At 54.5% G+C, this 23,263-nt stretch overlaps 7 protein-coding genes across 7 annotated transcripts; 2 read left to right on the top strand and 5 right to left on the bottom strand.

Annotated features, from left to right (window-relative positions):
• Positions 1–219: 219 nt before the first annotated feature.
• On the bottom strand, positions 220–3,370 carry CAOG_02261 (hypothetical protein). Its single transcript, XM_004348961.2, has 4 exons — positions 1,869–3,370; positions 1,258–1,751; positions 998–1,161; positions 220–898 (listed from the first exon to the last, which is right to left on the bottom strand). The coding sequence occupies exons 1-4, from the start codon at positions 3,354–3,356 to the stop codon at positions 303–305; spliced, it is 2,742 nt and encodes a 913-aa protein (XP_004349011.2). The 5' UTR covers positions 3,357–3,370; the 3' UTR covers positions 220–302.
• A 308-nt stretch (positions 3,371–3,678) lies between these two features.
• CAOG_02259 (Yip1 domain-containing protein) lies at positions 3,679–5,017 on the top strand. The gene is made up of 5 exons (XM_004348959.2): positions 3,679–3,847; positions 4,015–4,078; positions 4,224–4,399; positions 4,545–4,684; positions 4,834–5,017. Exons 1-5 carry the CDS (start codon positions 3,725–3,727, stop codon positions 4,952–4,954), a joined length of 624 nt encoding a protein of 207 aa, XP_004349009.2. The 5' UTR covers positions 3,679–3,724; the 3' UTR covers positions 4,955–5,017.
• Positions 5,003–10,446, bottom strand: CAOG_02258 (hypothetical protein). Its single transcript, XM_004348958.2, has 6 exons — positions 10,387–10,446; positions 7,208–9,459; positions 6,805–7,115; positions 6,539–6,685; positions 6,270–6,419; positions 5,003–6,165 (listed from the first exon to the last, which is right to left on the bottom strand). The coding sequence occupies exons 2-6, from the start codon at positions 9,405–9,407 to the stop codon at positions 5,155–5,157; spliced, it is 3,819 nt and encodes a 1,272-aa protein (XP_004349008.1). The 5' UTR covers positions 9,408–9,459; positions 10,387–10,446; the 3' UTR covers positions 5,003–5,154.
• Positions 10,447–10,989: 543 nt separating this feature from the next.
• CAOG_02257 (hypothetical protein) lies at positions 10,990–15,486 on the bottom strand. Its single transcript, XM_004348957.2, has 5 exons — positions 15,250–15,486; positions 14,822–15,160; positions 11,704–14,711; positions 11,380–11,561; positions 10,990–11,267 (listed from the first exon to the last, which is right to left on the bottom strand). The coding sequence occupies exons 1-5, from the start codon at positions 15,454–15,456 to the stop codon at positions 11,059–11,061; spliced, it is 3,945 nt and encodes a 1,314-aa protein (XP_004349007.1). The 5' UTR covers positions 15,457–15,486; the 3' UTR covers positions 10,990–11,058.
• A 157-nt stretch (positions 15,487–15,643) lies between these two features.
• On the bottom strand, positions 15,644–17,284 carry CAOG_02256 (proteasome subunit alpha type-5). The gene is made up of 5 exons (XM_004348956.2): positions 17,161–17,284; positions 16,508–16,702; positions 16,304–16,417; positions 15,975–16,136; positions 15,644–15,858 (listed from the first exon to the last, which is right to left on the bottom strand). The coding sequence occupies exons 1-5, from the start codon at positions 17,254–17,256 to the stop codon at positions 15,694–15,696; spliced, it is 732 nt and encodes a 243-aa protein (XP_004349006.1). The 5' UTR covers positions 17,257–17,284; the 3' UTR covers positions 15,644–15,693.
• Positions 17,285–17,461: 177 nt separating this feature from the next.
• Positions 17,462–19,878, bottom strand: CAOG_02255 (aarF domain containing kinase 1; the record flags this gene model as incomplete). The annotated part of the gene is made up of 5 exons (XM_004348955.2): positions 17,462–18,201; positions 18,319–18,775; positions 18,862–19,125; positions 19,238–19,330; positions 19,444–19,878. 5 exons carry the CDS (start codon positions 19,876–19,878, stop codon positions 17,462–17,464), a joined length of 1,989 nt encoding a protein of 662 aa, XP_004349005.2.
• Positions 19,879–20,286: 408 nt separating this feature from the next.
• CAOG_02254 (hypothetical protein) lies at positions 20,287–23,254 on the top strand. The gene is made up of 8 exons (XM_004348954.2): positions 20,287–20,386; positions 20,502–20,601; positions 20,700–20,788; positions 20,873–20,945; positions 21,015–21,159; positions 21,362–21,553; positions 21,700–22,376; positions 22,470–23,254. The coding sequence occupies exons 1-8, from the start codon at positions 20,316–20,318 to the stop codon at positions 23,124–23,126; spliced, it is 2,004 nt and encodes a 667-aa protein (XP_004349004.2). The 5' UTR covers positions 20,287–20,315; the 3' UTR covers positions 23,127–23,254.
• Positions 23,255–23,263: the final 9 nt, after the last annotated feature.

Raw genomic sequence — 23,263 nt, 5'->3', positions numbered from 1 at the left:
AAAAAAAAGAGTGAGCTTATAACCCCAATAGCGAAAAGCACTCTCTTCAACATAAGACGATGCACGACCGATGTCGGGATCAAGATCGAGAGCAAGAGCAAGACAAGTAGGACAAGGGGGATCAACTTTGGGTGTATTGGTTGGATTGTGAGGAATCAGTTTGATAGCCACACAAACCAAACACACACAAAAAAAAAAAACGAAAGCAACAACACTGGCAAACAAAAAAAAAAAAAAAAAAACTCAGAACACAGACACAGAAAAAGCGAAAACAAAAAGCATAGAGGACAAGCTCATGCTCCTCAAGACGCGCTAAAGTGAAGCCGCTTGCGAGGAGACCCGCTTGGCTTGCCGGTGTCCAATGCACCTTGTGCAAGCGCAGGAGTTCCGGCAACCTGCGACGACAACGCGTCTTCGGTATCGGCATACCGGCGCTTGGTCGCTTGGCGGGTTTCGGGTCCGGGGCTCGCCGGATCGGGGAAGTTGGCAGGGGACGAGCTTTGCAAGAGCATTTGGCGACGAGTGGCTGGACGCATCCGCGAAGGCGATGCTGCCAGGACAGCTGCTCGGCCTGCTGGCGACTTATCCGAAAGCACGCCTGAGGCGCCGCTGGAATAGCTTGAAGAGTCGTCGGGATGCGTGCCGGGCTTGGCGGGAGAAGCCAGCAACTGGGACAGGAAATCAGCGCCAGAGGGCGAACCGGCCTCGAACGACGGCGCAGCCTCCGCACTTGCTGCTGCTGCTGCTGCTTCGGCTGCGGCAGCGGCAGCAGCGGTAACAGCAAGCTGTGCTGTGGCCTTTTGGCGGGCGAGCTCGTTGTAAGACGGCACAGGAGCAGCAGCAGCAGATGCTGGTGCGTTGGCTCCGAACTGCGCGGCTCGTTCGGCTTGCATCATGTCTACCAGGCACGGATTCAACATCAGCAATCGCTCAAGTGAGAAAGACGAGAAAAAAAGTGGCTGGCCAACACACCGAGCCAACCAAGCAAACGCCGTACCAATAAACTCATCGCTTTTGGTGAGCGCCTTTTGCAACCGCTCCACCTCCAGCTCAAGCGATGCGACTTTAGATTGTAACGCCATCGTATTGTAGTTGGTGGCTGGTTTGTGCACAGACAGGCGTTGGTTGTCGTCTTTCAAGGCCAGATTTTCGCGCTTGGCCCTGGTGAGGCGAAAAAAAAAATCAATAAACGAGCTTGTGAGTACTTCAGAATCATTTTGGCTACTGCGCCCCCCCCCCCTTGCACTGGACACTTACTGAACGAGCAGGCGGCGAATGTTGCGATTATCACGCTCCAAATCAGCATTGGCTGCCCAGAGCCACTCGCTATCGCCGTCGGCCTCCATCCGAGAATGGGCCTGGTGGTCGTCATCAATATCGAGTTTGCGCACAGCAGTCGAGGAGGATGCAGAGGCCGGAGTGGGTGCGGGGGTGACTGTCGCTGCAGCAGCTACGACTGCTGCCGAAATCGCGGGCAACGACGATTGAATCTGACGCAAGAGTTGAAGCTGCTCCTTTTCGTTGGCCGTCACCGCACCAGTGGCATTGGGTGTGGCAGTGTTGACGAGCGTTACCAAGCGCAGCGCGGAGGTGGCTGTGGTTCCAGCAGACACGGCGCTCGCCTTGGCGTCTTGCAGCTGTTGAATAAGCTTGATCCGGGCGCGGCGCTCTTGCTTGAGCAAACCCAACAAGATTTGAAAATCGCGATCGTATTCTGTATGAAGTTGTGACATTCGTGTTCGTCGCAGCAACTGAAACAGGGAGAAGAAAGAGACACCAACCCAAGAAAAACCGGTCGTAAGTCAAACAACAAAACAAATGGCATTTGCATTCAAAAAAAAAATCCTCCAAGAAAAACCAACTCATACCATGCGGTCTTCCAATTGACTGGGCTGGGAAGTCGAGGGATGTGTTAGCCCGTCGCGCACTTGCAAGTCGGTCGAACTGGTGGATTGTATTTCTCCCAACCAACTCAGGACGGAGGCGGACAGGCTCGTGTTTCCAGCACTGCCTTTGGCGCGCTTGTCGCGCAACAATAGAGCAGTCGGGAGGGTACCCAGCTGCTCATTCATGAGCAGCTCATCTAACTCTTCGTCATCGGGGAGCGGCAGGTCGCTCGACGAGCCGCCTTCGGCCAGGTGCTGGTCGGCTTCAGTTTGCCAGTCGGTGGCGTTCGCACCGTGCAGGGTGCGGAAGGGCTGCGTTTCGCTGATGGGTGTCCGGCACATGGGGCAGGCCTGCTTGACTGCCAGCCACAGATCGAGACAGTCGCCGCAAAAGACGTGCAGGTTTGGGCAGACGGAAGGCCGTCGCACTTTGCTCAAGCAAATGTTGCATTGAATTGGCAATGTGAGCGCAATGTGACTGTGCGACTTGCGCGACGCCATGGCCTGCCGCAGCTCGCCAATCGCCGTAGTAGGGGGCTTGACGGGAGTGGACTGCGGTTGCGGGTAGGGGCCGTCTTCGCCCGGGAAGCCGCTATCTGTCGCGTCCAGGTCCGGGGCACTGTGCAACGACGCCTGGGATGGAGTGCCCATGCTCGATCTGCTGCTGCCAAGGAAGCCCGCGTCGATCGTGCGGCCCGTGGATCCCGTGAAGGAAATTGGCTGCGGGCGACTCGGGGACGGCGACGCCAGCGACGCGATTGTCGCGCTGTTTGAGTGCGGTGATGCCGCTGCTGATGCAGCAGACGGTCTCAGCTTGATTGTGAGCGAGCGCGAGGACGAGCTCAGCTGGCTGCTGTTGCTGTCCTCCGCAGACAAGAGCGAGGACGACAACGGGAAGCCCATTCCGCCGCCGATGAGCATTGTGCTTGACAAGCCAGTTCCTGATGATGCTCCTGCGCTCGGATTGCCATTTGACGATGGTCTTGAGCCAGACGACGACGACGATGATGAGGATGAGGATGAAGAAGCATGGGACGAGAGCGCAGATCCGAGCACTCCGCCAAAGTTGCGCAGGACCGTCCCCGACCCAGATCCAGCAGCAGCAGCAACAGCAGCAGCAGTCGAAGCAGAAGTCGTGGTAGTCGTGGAAGTCGTGGAAGTCGTGGAAGTCGGGGTTGTGGACAGCGTGCCAAGCGACAATCCAAGCACGGACGACGAGGAGGACGGGCTTGAAGCACGGTGCAGCGAGAGCAGCGACGAGGACGAGGACGAGGACGAGGACGGGGCAAGTCCTGAAGAGGTCAGTGATGCAGATGATACTGACGATGGAGTCGATGATGCAGAGGCAGCAGAAGCAGAAGCAGAAGCAGAAGCAGCAGCGGACGAGGATCGCGTTGTAATGTTCAGCAAGCCACCAAACAGCCGCTTGACTGGCTGCTGCTGTTGTTGCTGTGCATCGAACGAGGACATTGTCAAAAAGCAAAGGGAAGAAAAAAAAAAAAAAAAAAAGAAGAAAAAAAAATGAATGGACTTGAATGAATGAATGAATGAATGAATGGACTTGAATGAATGAATGGGGCAAACAGCTCGAACTCGTCATGCAGGACCACCAACACCCCCCCCCCCTCACACCTTCCATCCAATTGCTCCAGTCATGACAAATTCATTTCTACTTTCATAACGGGAGAGACAAGGGGGACTGTAAGAGCATAGTTTTTTTGGATTCCAAGTTTGAGCTGAGCATTGTGTTGAATAGGTTGCTTGGGTGTTCATTGTTCACTCTTATTATTATTTTTTTGAACTCACTTTTCATCACTCTCTGAGAAAGTCACAAAGCCATGGAAGACGTAGACATTGCTCCGATTGCAACGTCGGCAGCAGCAGTGGTTCAGCTGGACGAAGAAGCCGAAAGCACACTCGACGAGCCCATCTCGGTCACTCTGAAACGCGATCTGCTCATGGTACCAAGCAAAAAAAAGCAAACACTCTGCTGGGGATGTGGGGTGGTTGTGTGTGTGTGTGTGTGCATGGGACAGGCGGCCGTGAAGCAATGGAGCTGGCTCTGCACTACGCCCTGAACCATGCCCCTGGCACTCATGCTGCACTGGGCCTCTTGTATCAACACCAGGTGTTTGAAAAGTTCTTCATGGTGCTCATCCCGCGGTTAAACAACAAGCGCATCCTACACGATTGTAAGTTCTCTCCTCTCGCAACGTCACTCACTCACTTCTTTGCGCCTCTTCAGACCTCGTCAGATGCTTTGTATCGAAAAAAGACACTTACAGTAATGTTTGTTTGGTCTTATTTGGGTTTTCTTTTGTTGGGTGACACCGCCAGGGGACTTGTGGGGTCCGTTAATCCTCTGCGTCACTTTGGCCATGATGCTCCGCGACACGGCACGCGACGATCAGAAGAGCCTTGTCTTCAGTGGCGTCTTTGTCATTGTCTGGTGCGGTGCTGCCGTCGTCACGCTCAATTCAAAGCTCCTCGGTGGGACGCTCTCGTTCTTCCAGGTAACTCGTTGAACTTGCTTGTTTTCAACTTCTGAGATTCCCTGCTATGTGCAAAGGGGCGAGGAGAGAGATTGCGTTTGTCAAAACTATAATTGCTCAATGGTATGGCAAACCCCCCCCCCTTTTTTTTTCTTTGATCGAGCAGAGTGTATGCGTGCTTGGTTATTGCTTGCTGCCTCTGGTCGCCGGCACTCTCATCATCCGAACCCTCGCGCTGATGAGCCTTGCCTCGGTGCCGGTGCGCAGCGTGGTTGTTCTTCTAGGCTTGGCATGGGCACTATTTGCGTATGTCACTTTCGGATGCATCTATGTGTAACATTTTGATTTTGAAAACTCGTGAAGGATTCGTTTCTGACATTCTCCAACTTCCCTTCTGTTGTTGTCTGCTTGTTTGTTTTTGTTGCTGTTGTTATTTGGGCGTCTGTCCATGCCAGCTCCATGGGATTCCTCGGAGATAGTCAGCCCGTCAATCGAAAAGCATTGGCCGTCTACCCAATGTTTCTCTTTTATTTTGTAATCAGCTGGCTTATCTTTGTCCAGCCTGTCAGCGACTGAACACATTCTAGAATAAATACGAAACAATGCCCGTCTGAAACCCCAATTGAGGCGAGTTTGATGATCCTTTACTTCAGTTCAAACCCAGTTCAAGAAGAAAAGTTATCAACCAACAACAAGGGACACAAGGAAACGAGAAAAATCTCCCTCTCCCCCAACAAACAAAACCAAACAAAAAAATAAAGACATTGGAAGGGGCTTCACCACACTGGTGGCGGCGGCGGCGGTTCGTCATCGTCATCCACATACAATGGAGGAACAACAACGTGCACCGCAGGTGCAGCAAACGACGCAGGAGGCGGAGGAGTGGCATGATTAGTCGAACCGAACGCGGGGATGGGTGGAATACGACCAAATGAAGTCGTGCTAAAGACCTCGGTCGAAGGCGGCGGAGGTGGCAAGGCTCCAAACCCATCATCGTCCATCTCCTCCATCAACGGATCCAAGTTGTGGTCGAGCATTTGCGGATCCGGCAACGGCAGCGAGTCGAGCGAGGGCGGCGGAGGCAGCGAGTCCAAATCGAGCGACTGAGCCGTCATGGCGTTAAACCGCGCCATATTCGCCGCATACTTGGCACTCACAACCGGTGCCATGGCAGGCTGCAAGTCGTCGTCAAAGATTGGGGGCGGAGGCACGGGGGCTTCCTCATAGACGGGTTGCTGGGGGTAAATTGGTTTTGGTGGCAGATATTGCTGCTGCTGCTGCTGCTGCTGCTGCTGCTGCTGCTGCTGTTGCTGCTGTTGCTGCTGTTGGAGTTGAAGTTGCTGTTGTTGGAGTTGAAGTTGCTGTTGCTGTTGAAGCTGCTCTTGTTGCTGCTGGTACTGATTCATTGCCTCCTGGGCAAAATCTGGCATCTGCAGCGCAGGCACAGGCTTGCCTGCACGAGCAAGTTCTTCTTGGTGCTCCAGGTGAGAGCGAACGCTCGAGTGAACATAATCTTGAATGGACTGTTGAGCTGAGGGTTCGGATTGGGCAGCAATTGCCACAGGGGCGGGAACAGGCACGGGAGTAGGTTTGGCCGCCTGTTCTGGCAACGCTGCAGGCTGCTGGGGCGCGGCTGGTTGTTGCGGTGCTGCTGGCTGTTGAGGCGCGGCTGGGGTCTTGATAGGAACTGTCGCGGGCTTGGTGGGCTGTTTGAGCGTTCCAGAAGCCGAGCTCTTAGCTTGAAGTGCCCCTTTGATCTTGGCAACGAAACACTCGATAAGAGAGGTCTGAAAAAACAAGAGCAAAGTTGCAAAAAAAAAATGAGGCGCTGCAAGCAAAACGACAGATTCTGAATCGCCTGGAACTGAAAGAGAAACAAAAAAAAACATACCGGTGCGTCAGATTGCAGCACCAAACAATCGTGACGGGTGCCTCGCTTCTTTGCAATGAAAACAACCACATTCTTCAGCGGAGACTGTGGCGTATCACCGATGCGGGAGCCAAAGGAAACGCCAGAATAATTGTAGCTCACCAAGGCATCCTGCAAAATCAATGTATTCATCAAAAAAATATCAGTTCAATGGTGGTGAGTATTTCGAAAGCCCTGCAAGCAGCACAAGCACGCCAAGCCATGGTTATTGCAAGCGCATAGTGGCGTACCGAAGAACCCTCATGATGCAACTCAATCGAAGTGGCAGAGAAGACGAGCGACATTGACACCAGCGAGGCATCGTCCGCCACCTGTGCCAGGGCCTGCTTGGCGGTGGTCAATCCGCTTGGCTGAGTAACTTCAACCGAACCGATAAACTGCAAAATCGCAAGACAAACAAAAGCCCAATCAATGGCAAAAAGCACTCCAAGTGAGGGCGAGGAGGAGCACAGATGGAAAAAAAAAACCACGGAAACAGTCGCAGCGAATAACACACCTTCACTGCGAACGTTTGGTTGCCAGCCCATGACGCGGGCGGGTCGGAGCGGGTGCGAACAGATCCTGCAGGAATGTGCATCTTGGCGGCCGCCGCAGCAGATGCTGCACCTGGCGTGGTGCCCGCAGCCTTCTCGCTGGATGATACTCGCTCGACGGGGCGAGTCGAGGATGAGGCGGTGTCGTCAAGCTGAATCGAGACGTGAGCGGCATCCGCGGCGACTGGGCGTGGAGCCGCAGTTTCCTCTTCTTCATCGCTGCTTTCCATGGCCGCAACGTTGGCGAGGTCTTCTGCAATTCGCTTGTTCACCTCTGACCCAAAAAAAAAGCAAAACCCCCTCACACATGAGCTTAAACACAGTGGTTTTTCCTCTCACAAAAGCCCCGCACTCAAACTCATTTACCTTCCAGCTTGTGCTTGTTCTCTTGCTGCATTTGAGCATAATGCTCAGGTTCGAACATTTCCTCAATGCCTCGTCGCGACTTGCGCTTGTTTTCATTCGACTTGAGATTTGCTTGCAAGTTTTCCAAGAATGCCTTCTCCTCGTCGTTCATGGCGGGTCCCGTTTGGTCGATTTGCGTGACATCGGTGAGCCGCGGCTGGTTGTTGGTCGCAATGGACAAACCACCTTTGCTGCGCACAAACTCCATGATGAACTGGGCAGTGCGCTCGTCCTTGACATTGTCGGCATTCACGCCAGCAAGCTCAAACAGCTTCTTCCATTCGGGTGTCAGATTGTCAAAGCTAAACTTGGACAAGTCCATCACCGCCGAGCCGGGCGACGATGAGAGTTGGGACGGCGAGCGGTTATCGGCGCTGGTGCTGCCAGAATCACCCCCGTTGAGTGCTGGAATTGTGAGCGAAATAGAAGGAACAGCGGGAGGGGGCGTCGACGCCGCAGAATGAGCACTGGCATGATGCGATTGGACCCCGTTCGAGTCGATCGACGCAGAGACACTTGGAGAAGGCTGGCTGGCTGGCGGTGGGGTCTGCGAGATCGCTGACGACGGTGCAGCGTTGGCTGCCCCATCAGTCGGGGGTGAGAAAAAGTCGCTGCCGAGCGACATGATCGACGGCGTGGACGAGGTGCTACTACTGGAAGCACCGGCGGCGACTGCGGAAGCGTTTGCCTTGAGGTACTGCCGTGCAGCCTCGCCATCGGCAACAATGGAGGGCTTTTCGTAGCCCGCATTGGCCGATGGGTCTGGGCCGGGGCTGGACACCGAGGCGGTCAGCGGTGCATTCTTTCCGCGCAATCGGCGCCAAGTGCCCGACAAAGAGAAGGTATTGCTCTTCTTGCCACCGGCGTACTTGCCAGCGCCTGCGAGAGACTGTGTGTCGGCCTTGTCCACGCTGGGTTGGTTGGGTGATGACTTTGACTTGCTCAGAGGTGACGGCTCGACACTGACAGATGCGCGGCGCTGCTGCTTGGACGATGATGTGGATGAAGGAGAATCAAACGTACCGCTCACAGACCCTCGCTCCTTCTTGCTGCCGCCGGCCGAGAACAGTCCCCGCAAGCTGCCTGAAATGGTGTTGCGCTTGGCCGACTCTTTCCGCCGAACAAGACGAATCTCGCGCGCATCCAACGAGCCAATGGTCACATTGGTCGGCAGCGATCGACCAGGATCGCTCACCAGCTGGAAGGCGTGCTTTTTGGGATCAACATATCGTCGAGAGCAGACGTAGTTGAGCAAATCCTCCAAAGGCATGTCGGGCGAGACCTGCACGACGGTGGATTGGTCGGCAGGCAGATGGACAAACAACACGAGCTGGCGGCCCTTGGCGGCCTCCTTTTGCTCGTCGCGCTTCAAGGCAAGAACTTGCTGCTCTGCCGTGGGGTTGAGGATGGCCTCAATCTCAGACAACGGGGTCGGCTTGCCAGAGGACACGCCGAGGATGGCCTTCTCAATCACTTTGGCAAACTTGGCAGCATCCTCCAGCACGAGAAACCGCGCGCCATAGAGCTGCTTTGAGTCCGAAGCGAAAAACTGCACAAACGTTTCGCTTCGCAGCAGCTTGCAGGCCTCCTTGATGGTAAAGTCGAGCAGAATCTGCCCTTCGTGGCGTGCAAAGATCTGGTACACTTCGTTTTCGAGCTGTCGGAACAAAATCCGCAGAGGTTCGGAGCGAATTGGGGCCCATGCGCGCGTCGTTGCATTTCCCGCGTAGGCAATTCCCGTGAAGGCTTGCAGTGTTTTGGCCGTCTCTTCCGACTCGGAAACCAGCGAGTGTCGCTGGTTGGATGTGTTGCTGCTGGGCGCGGCAGGTGGTGCTGAAGTCGCTTGATTGGCAGTGGTTGTTGTCGGTGCGACGACCGCTTGTTGCTGTGCAGCCACAGAAGCGTTGCGATGAAGCGGTGACTCGGCCGGCTGCTGTGCTGCAGCTGCTGCGCCTGCCGCGGCAATCGCAGTCCCGTTTGTTGTAGTAGTTGTAGCAGCAGTCGCAGCAGCAGCAGCAGCCCCGTCGAGTGGCACGGGCGACGTCCAGTGCGTCGTGTTGGCGACCTTGTCGTGATAGTAGAGCTTGCCATCGCTCGAGCGCAGCACGCTCCAGCCAGCAGGCATCCGCGCCTGCACAGCTGCGCGTTCCGGGTCCTCCATCAGTGACAGAGCTTGGCAGCACAACAGTGGCAAAAGCGGGGTGGGCCTTGACCTGTTAAAAAAAAAAAAAAAAAAAAAAAAGGATTTGAATGAAGAAAAGAAAAAAGAATCAAAATGAATGAAGTGAGGTTGCCAAGTGTGTACAGCGTGCGGACGGTCCGAAGATCGATGGGAGGGGATGTGGAAAAGTGGAGTGCTTGAGAGAGATCGCAGAGTCAGAGAGTCAGAGAGAGAGAGAGAGAGAGAGAGAGTCAGAGAGAGAGCGGGAGGGAGGAAGAAACCGCTCAGACAGAAGCGAGACACCGCTGCGCATCGGGCGCTTCAGCCCGCATGGACAAGACATGCAGACTCAGCAGTGTCTGTCTTTGAGAGATGGTGGTGCGAGCAAAAGGACGGACGAGGAAGGCAGGGAGGGAGCGGGGTGATGAAAACGCGAGTACGAAACCGCACACAGAAACACACAGGCACATTGGACCGATCCAGCTCACACAGACTCAGAACAGACAGACACATACACACATAGAAGTAACAATCAACGATGCGAGACGAACTGGTCGACTCGCTCCAGACTGAGACATCGTTGACGCTTGTTGCTTTTCGAACGAGAGAACGAGAGAGCATCGGACCGCGCGTGGATCAGGCGCTCAAGCGCTTGCGCCATCTTCTCAATCACGCATGCATCAACGCAGCCAGCTTCGTCCCGGTTTGTACTTTGCCGTAGTGCAGAGACGGTCTTCCCCTACCCCCCTTCCCCATTCATGGAGCTCGATTCCAAAAGACAAGCAGGTGGCTTGGGTTTTTTTTTTTTTTTGCTTGTTTTTTGGCTTTGTTTTTGTTTTTGTTTTTGTGTTTGAGCGAGGGCAAGTCGGAGTGAGATCGCGTGGGGAGGGGGAAGGTGAAAGTCGAATGAAAGGATCGTCTTGCAAGCAAGGATCCGGCGCACGGTGGAGGGAGTGGGTGATGGAGGGGGAAAGCTCACAAGTGCGCTGCTCGACCAGCAATAACAAACAAAAAAAAAAGAAAAAAAAAAACAGAACGGAGAAAAAATTGACTGGAAACTGCTTTTTATTCTGCTTTTGTGCTTTTGCACTTTGAATCGACACAAACAATGGCAACAACGAGCATTGGATGCGTTGGTGCATTGCCAACACACAGCAAAAAAACAAAGACATTCAAGATAGCACACGCCGCGGCACAGCGCGATTTCAGTCCAGCGGTTGCGACAAGGTCCTGCTTGTTTCAGCAACTCTTCTGGCTTTTGCTGCCCCCTGACCAAGCCATTTGACAAACGCACAAACCAGATAGAAACAACACCTCGTCAACCACGGTCACACTCTCACTCGAAATGCCCGGGCTTGTTGTTCGGAGCTCCGACCAGGTTGTTGCGAAGGGCGTGAAATTTAACTGACACTGTTTTTCGTCGTTGGTGTCAAATTTCTGCTCCCATCGCATGCACCGTCACACAGTTCACCCGCCCCGCCCCTCTGCTGCTGTTTCGCGCAAGCGCGGACGAGTCCCACTTGTGCTGCAAAACGACAGCGGAAACAACAAGCGCACAAGTGCGGTGGGAGACGAGACCAAATGGGCAGTTCGTTTAATTGTTGTGGAAACCGCACCGCCGACAAAAACATGCAACCAAGCAACGGGCGTGTCAGTTGGCGGCAATGGTCTTTTTGCGCTTGCCCGCGTGAAGCCGCGCAATCAGCTCGCTGAGGTTGTAGTCGCCGAACAAGGTCGTCAGGAAACTCTCAAACAGAGTGTAGAAAAGCCGCCGGTTTAAGCTCGCGTGCTGCAGCATCTCAAAGATTCGCGCGCTCCCTCGGCGACAATTTTCAGACCCAACAATGCGCTTAAGGTCGTCTGTCAAAACGATTAAAAAAACCAAATAGGCACAGTTCCGTTCAAAAGTCAGTCAGGATGTTGCAAAATGCTCCAAAAAACTACAACATCTATTGCATCCGCTGCGACGAACCGGTCAGGACACTTAGTAGCTTGGTGCGCGCCTCAATTTTAGCATGAAGACGCTCCTCGGGTGTTCGGGGTGGGTAAGCCGATGCTAGCACACCATCCGGCCACCAGGCGTCCTGGTACATTTGCAAGTACTCGGCCACCTTGTCTGCCGAAGTCATGAGATCGATTTGATCGACGATAATTCTGATTGTCAATCAGCCCGGCGAAAGTCAAGTCAGACAATGACATGAAAACCGACCAAACAGAAAAACCGAGAGCTTTCCAAAACAGCAAAATGCAAAACGCAAAAGAAAAGAGAGAAGAAAAAACACACAGAAGCCCTCACCGATTGATCGTATCTCCAAAGGTCTGGGAAATAATCTGACGCAATAGGGCCATGACGCGGCGACGAAGCCACTTGTTGCGATGCTTCAGCTCAAAGACTTCGTCGAGCAATGCGAGAAGAATCCGGAAGGGAATGTTGTCGTCGTCACCATCGCCTGCCGCAGTCTTCCATTCTTCGACAGAGGGTGCACGGCCGCGCCCATCCTTGGATTCTTTGGGTGGGGCTGCAGCAGCAGCAGCACCTTGCTTTCGCATGGCTGGTAGTTCGTGTGGAACCCACGTCCCGTCTTCATCAAACTCGCCGCCGCCATCACCAAGACCTCCATCGCCGCTGCCAATGCCGCCGCCACCACCGCTACCACCGCCTGTGCCATCAAGACCGACTCCAGTCGATGACTTGGTCGGGTTGGCGGAGAAGAGCGTTTCCATTTCGTCCTTGAGTTTGGTTTTCACCGTCTTGACGGTCGACTTGATGGGGTTGACGAACGTGTCCATCTTGCGGGCAATCCCACCAGCGGTCTTTTCGTACGCACCGTCGCTCAAAAAAGAGCTGACAAAGTCCTCCGCCACCGCATTGCGCAACGCTTCGGGCGAGACGAGAATGTGCAGGTAGGTGGCAAGCGCCTGCTTTCGGGTCTCGAGAAACTGCGTCTCCAGATTGCGGAAGGTTTTCTTCGGCGGGAGTTCCAGCTTTTGGGCAACTTCCGGAGCGTTCGCTCTCAGCTGCATGTGCAGGTCGTGGAAATCGCTGTAGCGACGGACCACTTCCCACCGCAGCACGCCAAACTCGTCCTTGCGCATCACGTCAATAATGAAGACTGCAACTTTATCGCCGTCTTCCTTTCGAATTTCAAAGTCGCGCATCGTCGCGTTCCAAGACGCTCGCTCGCTGCTATGGAGCGCACTGAGCGACGGACGAGGCGGTGCAGCCACGGGCGCATTGTTCATCATGGACATGCTGCGCGACTGGGCGCCACGCGCAAAGCCGTCGTGGTCGGCGCCAACGCCAGCGCCAGCGCCGTCCCGGTCGTCATCAGCCAAGCTGGACATGGATGGGGACCGAGTCATCTGGGAGCTGGAGGTGAGACTCGACGAAAGCGGCGGGACAAGCGAGGAGGAGGGCGAGGAAGTGTCCGATGCAAAGTCGCCTCGGGACGCCGCCGCCGCCGCTCCAGGCACCGGACGTGCTGCTGATGCTGCCACAGTGGGGAGGTGAGAGGCCGCAGTCGAGGAGCCAGACTCGAGCGACGCGCCGTCACCCGTCGTCGACGGTCCAAGCATTTCCATATCGCCCAAGCAGCGCACGTAGCCGTCGCTGAGCTGAAAGCGAGGGCAATAGTCACGCTCGATGAGCTTGAAGGCAAACTGCTGAGCTTCATCAAAACAGGTCGCGTAGTGCCCGTGCGCAATCTCCCGGCCAATGTTGTTGATGATTCTGTCGTCTGTCGGGACGCGGGGAGAAGCTGTCGTGGCAAGGTACTGCTCAAACACCACGTTCGCTTCGTCCTGCAGCATGGACTTGAGTGCGTCGTGGGTGCGCCGCGTTGAGTTGCTGGTCGAATCATCAATCTCTTCGCCGGCGCTTTGCGATTGCAACGCGCTCTGGTTGGTGGCAACGCGGAACGAGGGTTTGGCGCCCAGGTCGTCATCGTCAAAGTCAAAGTCGTCATGGTTCATGTGACTCATCTGGCTGGACTGGGAATCGCTGCGAGGCCGCATGACCTGGCGATGCGTGTCGTCGCTACCCAGCTGGTCAGCGAGCGCATGCAGTCGCTCGCTTCGCTGCTCGGCGGACGCACGATAGCCCTCCACGGTGAGCCAAAAGTCGAGCAAGACGGTGGCCGACGCGCCCTCGGGTTCGACAAAGGCCATAAAGTAGCTGAGCGCCACGTTACTCGAAAGAATGTCGGCCAGCGACAACAGGCGCATCGGCGTCTTGTCGCGCATGCTACTCTGCACGTAAAATCCAGACGAGCGGGAAAGCTCCCGCAAGCGCTTTTCGCACTCCGAGCGAGCCACCACAAGCCGATTAATGTGCCGCCGGTTTGACTGCGCATCAAACTCGCCGTCGGAGCTGGGCGTGGCAAAGATGGTGCCAACAACAGATCCCGTGTTCTCGACTGGTGACGTTGATGCCTTGGTAGCGACGGCGCTCGCAGCAGCCAATGTGCCACTCGGCTCTGCCGCTGAAATGCCGGAGGAGGACAAAAAGGACGACGAGTCGCTGCCATCGCCATACGCATCCACAGCATAGTCCCCCGACATGGGAAAGACGGGCATAAAGAGGGACACAAAGCCGATTGGGGCGCCTGACGGCTCGGCTGCTCGGATTGCCTCTGCGCGAGCCGCAGCGCCCTGATAGCGACTCAGCTCGCCGTCCACCTGGTACAGCATGACTTCAACGTCTTCAACCGTTTCTGCAGACCGGATGGCATTCAGAAAAGACTCGTACGACACGGTCGATGTCTTGAGCGCAGACACAATCGTCTGATTGATGTAGTCGGGATCAGAGATGCTGTCAATGAACGGCAAAAAGATGACATTGACGCACATTTCGCGCAGCAAGATGCGAAGAGGCTTGTTGGCAAAGTCGGCTGGTGACAGGAGGATGTAGAGCAGCAGCTCGGACAAGTCGCGCAGGTAAGCCTGCTCGGCCTCGCGCGACTTGCAGATGGCGGTATGGCGCTTTTCAGACTCGAAAAAGAAGCGATCAATCAGATCGGCGGCAATCACCTCGTCGCCGCCAGCGTCGCTCGCTCCGGGCGACCCGCCTGCCACAGTCAGCTCGCGCGCCTTTTCCTGTGCGCGTGTAAAGTACCGCAGATGCAGCACAAACTCATCCACAACGTTCACCGTCGCGAAATTGACAAAGTCGACCGCTTTCGCGCGGTTGGCAAACTTGACCGTCGCCGTTGACGCCATTGCTTTCAGAGCCAGCAAGAAGCTCGGGTCGTCCGAAACGTCCTTGTACCACCAGTCGACGTAATCGCGCAGGTGCAAGTCGATTAGCTGGAAGGTCAGGTCAACAAGCACAACAACAAGAGCGAGTGTTTGTTAGTATGGGCCAATGCAAAAGCCGACCTCCGTTCACTTTTGTTTTGAAAGGGGGGCAAGCTTACATTGTGCAAGACATCGTCCACAACACTGGATCCGGTCATGCGCCGGTCGACCTTTGCTTGCTGCTGCTGCTGCCGAGAGCTCGTGTTGAGATTCGAAAGTGAATTAGTGGCAGCTGTCGCATTCGACACGGTGCTGCTGCTTGCTCCCACCACGCCAGTCGCCGCGCCAGGCACTGAAGCAGTGGATGCGTGAGCAGCCGCCCCGTGCAGGCGCGCCGAGCCTGTGCTCGCTGCTGCGTCGACAACGCAATCGGCTTGAACGGCGTCGAGAATGGAGGCAATGCCGTTCGCCGTACGAACAGTCAGCTGGCCTCGCATCGTCGCGCCAGGCACGTTGTACTTGGAGACAGAGGTAGAGTGGCGGGAGAGTGGCGGATGGGAAGGGAGGGGGAAACGGGGAGTGAGTCAGTCAACGCGACTTAGTAAACAACGAGAAGCGAAGACGAGACGAGACGAGACGAGGCGAGGCGAGCGTACCGTGTGAATAGCGCCAAAGACGACACAAAGGCAACAACAAAGACCACGATGCGTAAAAGCAGGGACAGGGGACCGAGCCAGGCGCAGAGCAGCGCCAGAATCACGCCAGCCGGGCTCAGCGCATGTCGCTGCAGCCACGCTGCAACCTCGCCAGGCATTGTGAGTAGCTCTGCTTTTGTTGTTTCTGTTGTCAATGACTGGACTACACACTATTTTAAGCTATTTGAATTTGTGTACGGAGCGAGTCTTGTCGTTTTCTCCTCTCGCTACGCTTCACCCATGCCTGCACCCAACCAACAAATCAATACAGTAATTTGAAAACAAAACAGACAGAGATATTGCTCGCATGTGGTGCACAACGATAATACATTTTCTGTTTGGCTCATTCGAGCTCTCTACAACGCTGCAATCAGCTCCTCCAACTGGGCCTTGTTGTAAACGTGATATCCACGCTCGGCAGTAACACAGGCCAATTCGACGTTGGTTGCAGTCAGCTTTTCCTCCATGACTTGCTTAAGAGTTGAGAGAGCAAGAATGGCGGCTTCCCGCAGCGAAAGGGTCTGCACAACGAGAGAGCGCAAATGTAAACGTGAGTTTGATGGCGAAAAGAAGAGAGAAACAAAAACATGCTCAGTCCTCCCACATCCTCTCAACGAGGACAAAAATCGAAACGTACAGCGTGGTAAGCATCCTGCAAAGCTGTCTGTGCGCCTTCCGAGCCAGATCCAATGGCTTTGGCATCGAATTGAGTGAAAGTTCCGGACGGATCCGTGTGGAAGAGCTGTGGGCCATTCTCGTCGACGCCTGCAATCAAGAGCGCGACGCCGAATGGTCGGGACTGTCGATGGAACACAAGTCGACGGAGTTGGTGCAAATGCACAGTCAAAGACCGAACAAACAAAAAAAAAAAAATGAGGGCAAGACCACTTCCAGCAACAAGAACAACAGCAACAACACGTTCGAAAAAAAGACCAACGGGAGCAAAAAAAAAAAGTGCTGGCGTACCATTGTTGACTCGTCGTCATCGTCTTGATCCTCTCCGAAACGAAGAGCGAGATCGCACAACGCCTGCGTGACGCTCTCCACCTTAATGCTTTCATTGTAGGTGAACCAGTGGTTCTATCGAACACGTAGAACGCAGTGAGTCAGTACTCTGGGGCAGCCCCTTGGTTTGTGCTTTGCGTGAGCGTTTGCGGACGACAAACAAACCTGTGCTTCGAGGCGGCCAAAGTCAATCATGGTGCGGGCGTCGGCAGTGAGGCCGCTCATGGCGCAGCCAATGTGCCTGTCGACCTCGACAATCTTCTCGATGCTTGTTGGCACCAGCAGCGGCGACGTGATGCGCTTCTCGACGGCCAGCACGACGCCTTCGGTTGTCTGGATGCCAATGGCAGTGGAGCCCAACTATCAAACGGTGGGCAAAGAGCAGCAGTTTTGTTTGGCATTGTGAGTCATTTGCGCCATCAGTCTCTCGCATCGTAACATCAACAAGTATGCTTGTATCGGGGTTTGGTTGGGAAGTTGGTAGGCCGACCGAGGCAGAGCGTTGGAGAAGGCCGAGATCGCGAAACTAGCACCATCTCCGCATCACTGCAGCTCCACCCCTCCCTTCATCCCCACTCGACCTCCGCCCAAAAAGCCAAAAAAGACAGTACACTCTGCGTTGAGTGAACGCAATCATCGAAGGGGAAGGGGGAATGGCAACAAAACACCAAAAGAACCAATTGCAAAAAACGAAAAGGAAGGGCAAATTTTCCAGCCAAAAACGTATGGATTTGCATTGGAGATCGCGAAAAAAAAAAAAAAAAAAAAAGCGGGAGCATTGAGTTTTGCATCAAGGCGAAAGGAGGGGGAAGGGTCACCTTGATGGCTTCGATTGCGTACTCGACTTGGAACAATCGACCCTCAGGCGAGAACGTGTTGACACCGCGGTCGTACTCGGAACGCGTCAGAAACATGATGGAAGAGGGGGAAAGAAAAAAAATAAGAGACTGAGCGTTTGGATTGGATTGGATTGGACATGCAAGTGAACGTCATGCTGTAGTGTGCTGGGCAAAGTTCAATTGGGCGACATGTAGTTCAATCCGAGATACTACTGTACTGTTGACAAGAAACGAAACAAAAAACAAAACCCCCACCTGAAGTCAAACACAAACCCAAGCCTCACGTTCGCAAATCCCACGAATTGCCTACTCGATGCAGCAGGGTCGTCATGCGCAGGTAGCACTCGTACAGCGTAAACTTGACATTGTCCAGCAGCACGTGGAACTGGACGCGAAGGACGGGGAACCAATGATACCGCTTCTGCCGTGCCTCCTCGAGCTCGTTCGCCCGAATTGCGCGCATGCAGCTTCTGGCCGCCTCTGAAAAGGAGCTCGCCACTGCTGACGTGCGCAAGGAGCGATCTACAGACCGAAGGAGGTCGTTTGTCTTGAGCAGCAGCAGCATCTGCCGCGGGACGCGGTTGAGGATGCCAACAATGTCAATCGCGTAAAAGGCCGCGTTGGCGCGGACGTGGTCCTGCTCCTCAAGCGTGACTGGACGCGCGAGGTCGGATATGACGCTATCCCAGGCGCGTGCAGTCACGATGCATGCAAACAACTGGTAGAGATCGCCCACCCCGAGCTGCTCCGAGTAGTGCTTGATTTTGGGCTCGTCGCTCTCAATCAAGGCCTTCCATAGGTGGCAGTAGTCCATGCGGAAGCTCGGGGAGAGCTGCTGGTACAACCCGTGGTCCAACAACACAATCTCCACGTCGGATGTCTTGGGGAGTGGCTTGATGTCGGTGTGCGTCTCTGACTGGCTGTCTTCCTTCTCCTTGGACAGTGCGATTCGTTGAGCCTCAAAAGCCGTGCGCGTCTTGACAGCCTCCTTGCCGTCTCGTCGTCGCACAAGTACATTTCCTGATTGCGAATAGTTGTTGTTGTTTGAGTCAGAACGACATTTCACCTCCAGCGCCCCCCCCTCCCGAACCCTGCTGCAACAAAAGGAACGACCCAAAACAGAATCGCAAGCCTTACCGGGATGTGGATCACAATGGACCCAGCCGTGCAAATAAGTCATGTCGGAAAAGATGCGCTTCAACTGGCGCGAGACTTCATCCACGCTGATGCCGTTCTTGGCAATGTACTCTCGGTCGTCGACCTTGCCTCCGCTGCAAAACTCCATGACAAGAACGCGGGGACTGGTCAAAAACCAGTAAATCTTTGGCACGCGCAAAAACGTGCAGGAATCGCGAAAGAGTTCTGTCAGGCCTTCAGCATTGTGGCCTTCTTGCTCAAAGTTGAGTTCGCGCGGTAGATTGCGACGAGTTTCCTCGGCGAGCCAGACAAACTTGAAGGCAGGGAAGATCCACGCCACCAAGCGCGCCAAAATGTCAATCGTGTCCATGTCGCCGCGCGAGTTTTCCAGCACGTCCGGATGCTGGATTTTCACAGCCACAATGTCGCCAGTTTGCTTGAGCTTGGCCTTGTGTACCTGCAGTCGAGAAACAGAAAAAGCGGTCAGTTTTCTCGATTCTCCCTCAAAAAGTTTTTCTTCAACAAAGAAAACGGGCAGTTCACCTGGGCAAGCGACGCGGCGCCAACGGGATTCGGATCCACCCACTCAAATACATCGTCAAAACGCAATCCAAAGTCCTCAATAAACGTGTGCTCGAGCGCGTCCAAGGAGCTGAAAGGAGCGGCGTCGTGAAGGATTCGCAACGTCTTGACGTACTCTATCGGAACGAGGTAGTCCAGAGCCCCGATATGCTGACCTGCCTTAATGTACACTCCGCCGTTCACTTGTGCGAGGGACAAGAGTTGTCGTGCAGCCCGAAAATGAACCTGAAGATTGTACGAGTTGTTCGAGTTGTGCGAGACCGATTGTCAGTCAGTACCCAACCTCTGATGCCAAGACAACAATGCAACTCAACAGTCGAGAAAGCAAATCACCAACCTTCGACCATGCAGCACAGCGGACGGGGTCGTCTTCGTCCATCTCGCCAAGCTTCCAGTAGTGAAATTTGTAATCTGCCGAAATGGCCAGGACCTGTGCATCCAATTCAACGTCGGTCAGTTCCGCCAATCACTCATCGCCGCAAAACTCGCGACACCAAGCGAGATAACAGCTGTGGGAAGGGGAGAACAACATTGGCAACGTACTGCCCAACAGGCTCGAGCAAATCGGCATAGGCCTCGGATGCTTGCACGCGCCCGATCTCGCCATTCTTTCACTCCAATGATCGGAGTGATGATTGCCAGGAGCACCAACGTGCCAATTTTCGACCACTTGAGCACGACCGTCCTGAACGCCAGCAATTGCTGAGTGAGATTGTCGGTGCCATCTTGTCCTCGGTCATTCTGGTTCTGGTTCTGGTTCTGGTTCTGGTTTTGATTATGGTCCTGGTTCTGGTTCTGGTTGGACTGTTGGTGGGTCTTGCTTGTCGGCACAGACGTCGACAACAGTCGAACGCAAGCTTGCGCAGTATCTTGGCGGCATTGGAGGGCGGCGAAATGCGGCGATTGGCAGCGACGACCCGGCGAGATCGCGCTCGAATGCAGGCTCAAATGAGGGCGAGCGAGTAGCGGGTGAGACATTGACATTGACATCATCAGCACTGGAGACCAAGCCAATGGCGGCTGGCTGAGGCGTGGAAGGAAGGCCGGCCTGCTGTGAACACTGCGCGCAACCAAGCGTCCTGCCACTGCCTCTGCCGCTGCCGCTGCTACTCCTGCCACTGCAGCTGATGGTGATGGCGGTAGCAGCGGTGACATTGACCATCCAGCGCATAATCCAGGAGCGAGCAGTCGCGTCATCACTCCAGCTGCACTGGCTGGCACGCGATGCATCTCTTTGGAGAAAACAAAAAAAAGCCGAACACTCTCCAAATCTCAGACTGAGTCGTGTTTTGTTTTTTTGTCCTAAAATTGCTCACAAACAAAAAATGACAAGGCAGAATCAAGAAAGACCTCGCAATCACCTTGACCTGCTTCAGTCTCCAATTCATCGCATTCACCATCGTCTGTCTGCATTCATGACGCTGAGCCCGATTGAGCGTCGCAGGCGATGGACGCGCGCGCTCGCTCGCATTCAAACTCCACTCGCGTAATAACAGTCATTCATGAGTTCTGACCTGACATCTGATTTGTCCGAGTCTCAGGGGTTTTTGAAGAGCTGTGAACTGACCAGAGCTGCTGGTGACTGAACTGCTCTCGTTCAGGTTGCTCCTGTGGCTCGGTGGCATTGCGTGGCTCGTCGCGCTGCCCTTCCTGCACGTCCCGCGAACATACATGTCCGAAAGTGCACTGGCAGTCGACCATGTAACAATGCTCAGTGCTCAATGCCCAGTGCTCAGTGCTCAGTTTGGTCTCAATCTCACTCACTCACTCGTTGTCATCACGATCAACTCCAACAACAGCCAAAGATGTCGTTCGGCAACGCATTGGAGCGAGATATGGAAGCACTCGATGAAAAGCTCCTGAACGCTGCCGCAACTGGTGGCAAAGAGTAAACTGGAAACCGGTGCAGGACGTTTTGGTCTAACAACAGTCCTGATTCTCACCTTGCCACAATACAACATGCAACGATCAGCTTGGTGCGTCAGATCATTGCAGACCATCTCATCGACAAGACGGGTGCTGAAACTTTCATGCAGCCATTTCAGGTGAGACTTACGGAGAATCTGTTTTGAAGTGAATTGCTCGCTGCAACTCACGCTCTATTTGGTCTACAGAATGGAACCAACGTTGTAGCCATCACAAGAGTGCCTCGTTCGGATGGCAAGGAAGCCATGGGTCTCTCGGTGCGGCTGGATATTGGGGTCAAAGGTTGGCAATATAGCGTCTCGTTGGCGTTGGTGTTGCACCAGTTGATCAGCCGTAAGTACAAGGAGCGTTTGTTATTTCGGCATACACAACACAACAGGGGTTTTCAGGTGCATGAGGGACTGCAAAACGCGTCGAACCGTGAACGATTCAACCGTCTCCTAATTATCATTGCTCATTTTGACTGACTGACTTTTGTTTGGTTTGGTTTGTTTGTTTGGTTTGTTTGTTTGCTTGTTTGCTTGTTTGGGAGCAGAACAGCACTATCTCTCCAAGGATGTCGTCTTTCTGGCAGCAGACAACGGTCTGTCGGGCGCATTGGCTTTTGTCGAAGAGTACCATAGCCATCTGGTGCCTCTGCATGATTTTCCGCGGGCTGGCATCTTGCACGTCATGCTAAACGTTGAATGCAACCAAGCACGATTCTCCTCCCTTGAAGTACAAATTGGTACGAGCAACGCTTGGGTTTGTATTGCGATTATTAGGTGTTGCTTTGACCTGCTGAAACCTCCTCCCTCATATTTGCGATACTTTCCCCCAACCCGATGGATGCCCGCTTTTGTGTTTGCCCCCGCCCCACCGCCCCTACCGCAGAGGGTGCAAATGGTCTTCTTCCCAATCTTGACTTGGTCAACGTGCTTATTCGCTATGGCGAGTTGCAAAACGTCCCAGTCCGTCTGCCTCGCTCGCAAGTCCGGGTTCCATCGACCTTTTCCAGCGACAGCCGATTGAACTGGCTGACACAAATGCTTGGCATGATGGCACGCCAGGCAACTGGGCAACCCACAAATCTGCACGGAGCCTTCCTCGAATACCGGATTGAGGCAGCGACTCTTTCGTGTCGTGGCTCGTCGACTGGCGCCAACTCCCGCGTCATTGCGGGTCGGCTTTTGGAAGGCACATTCAAGGCTATCAGTTTCATTCACGAACGATTTCACCAGTCCTTTTTCTTCTACCTCCTTGCGCACGAGCACGGCTACATTTCGATTGCCATGTACTTGCCGCCGCTCGGACTTATGGTTGCTGGCGCCGTTGTGGGTGCCATCTCGTTGTGGCTTTCCAGCACCCACGTCGAGCACGCAGCCTCCGAGGCATCGGGCTCCTCGTCTTCCGGTGCCCGACTTGTTGCGTTTGACTCTTCTCTGCGAGGCTGCGGTCGCGCCGTGGCTGTGCTTGTCGTTGCCCTTCTGTCGTCGGTGCTCATACTCCTCATTCCCAGCAGTCTTGTTGTCGGGGCTATTGAAGCTGCTGCTCCGTTTCTCTCGAGTTGGGTAAGGTGTTGAGCGCAAAAACACACAGGAAAGGGAGGGGAAAAGACGGAAGGTTCAGTTGTCTGATCACTGACTCTGTGCCCTGCTCCTCAGTCCTACCTGGTGAGCTTTGCCACGTTCTGCACTGCGAGCGGCCGCGCTTTGGTACCACGCAAGTCAACACTCTCGCATGGCTGCACTGAATCCTCAAGCGGAGCCCAACGTGATTCCGCTGCAACTGACTGTCAAGTCCTTCACGCTCATTGTTTTGAGCGCAGCACTTGTCGCGGTGGGATGTCTCAACTTTTCTTTTCTCTTGCAATGGTGCTGGCAATTCCCATCTTCCTGTTGGCTGCGCTCGCGCACACACCCGGTACCTCGCCCAAATTGATTTACCGGATTGGGCGACTGCTCCGGCGTGTTGTAGACATCACGGCCGTCGTGCTGACTTCCCCAGTAGCACTCCTCCTTGTGGTTGGGTTGACGGCCTGTCTGCACAAACAGCCCACCATCTTTCATGCCAACGTTGCGACGAACGAAGGCGAGCTGCGGAGGCAGTCCCTGCCAGCACCTCTCGCCACCGTCTTTGCCTATGGGTGGTCTGTGGCGACCAGTCCCGACCTGCACGTCCAAGTGCTTGATGCGTCAAACGTGATTTTGCATTCCGCCATTGACGATTGGCAAGCCCGCGGTCTGGCCTGGACTTGGCCGATTGTTTGCCTGGTCTATGTACCACTCCATGCAACGCTGAGTGCCATTGCTCTTGCATGATGATGCTTCCGTCCTGTTCAAGGACTTTGTTGGGTTTTGCGCCATCGTAGCCTGCGAGAAACCACCCAATTTTTGTTAAGAAAACGCTGAATGTTGAGTTGTTTGTTTTTGTTTTTTTTTTTTTTTTCTTTTCCTCC

Source organism: Capsaspora owczarzaki (assembly GCF_000151315.2).
Source record: "Capsaspora owczarzaki ATCC 30864 unplaced genomic scaffold supercont2.3, whole genome shotgun sequence".
Classification (NCBI taxonomy): domain Eukaryota; class Filasterea; order Ministeriida; family Capsasporidae; genus Capsaspora; species Capsaspora owczarzaki.
Note: the sequence above shows the minus strand (reverse complement) of the source record. Positions and strands in the feature narration are given on the sequence as shown.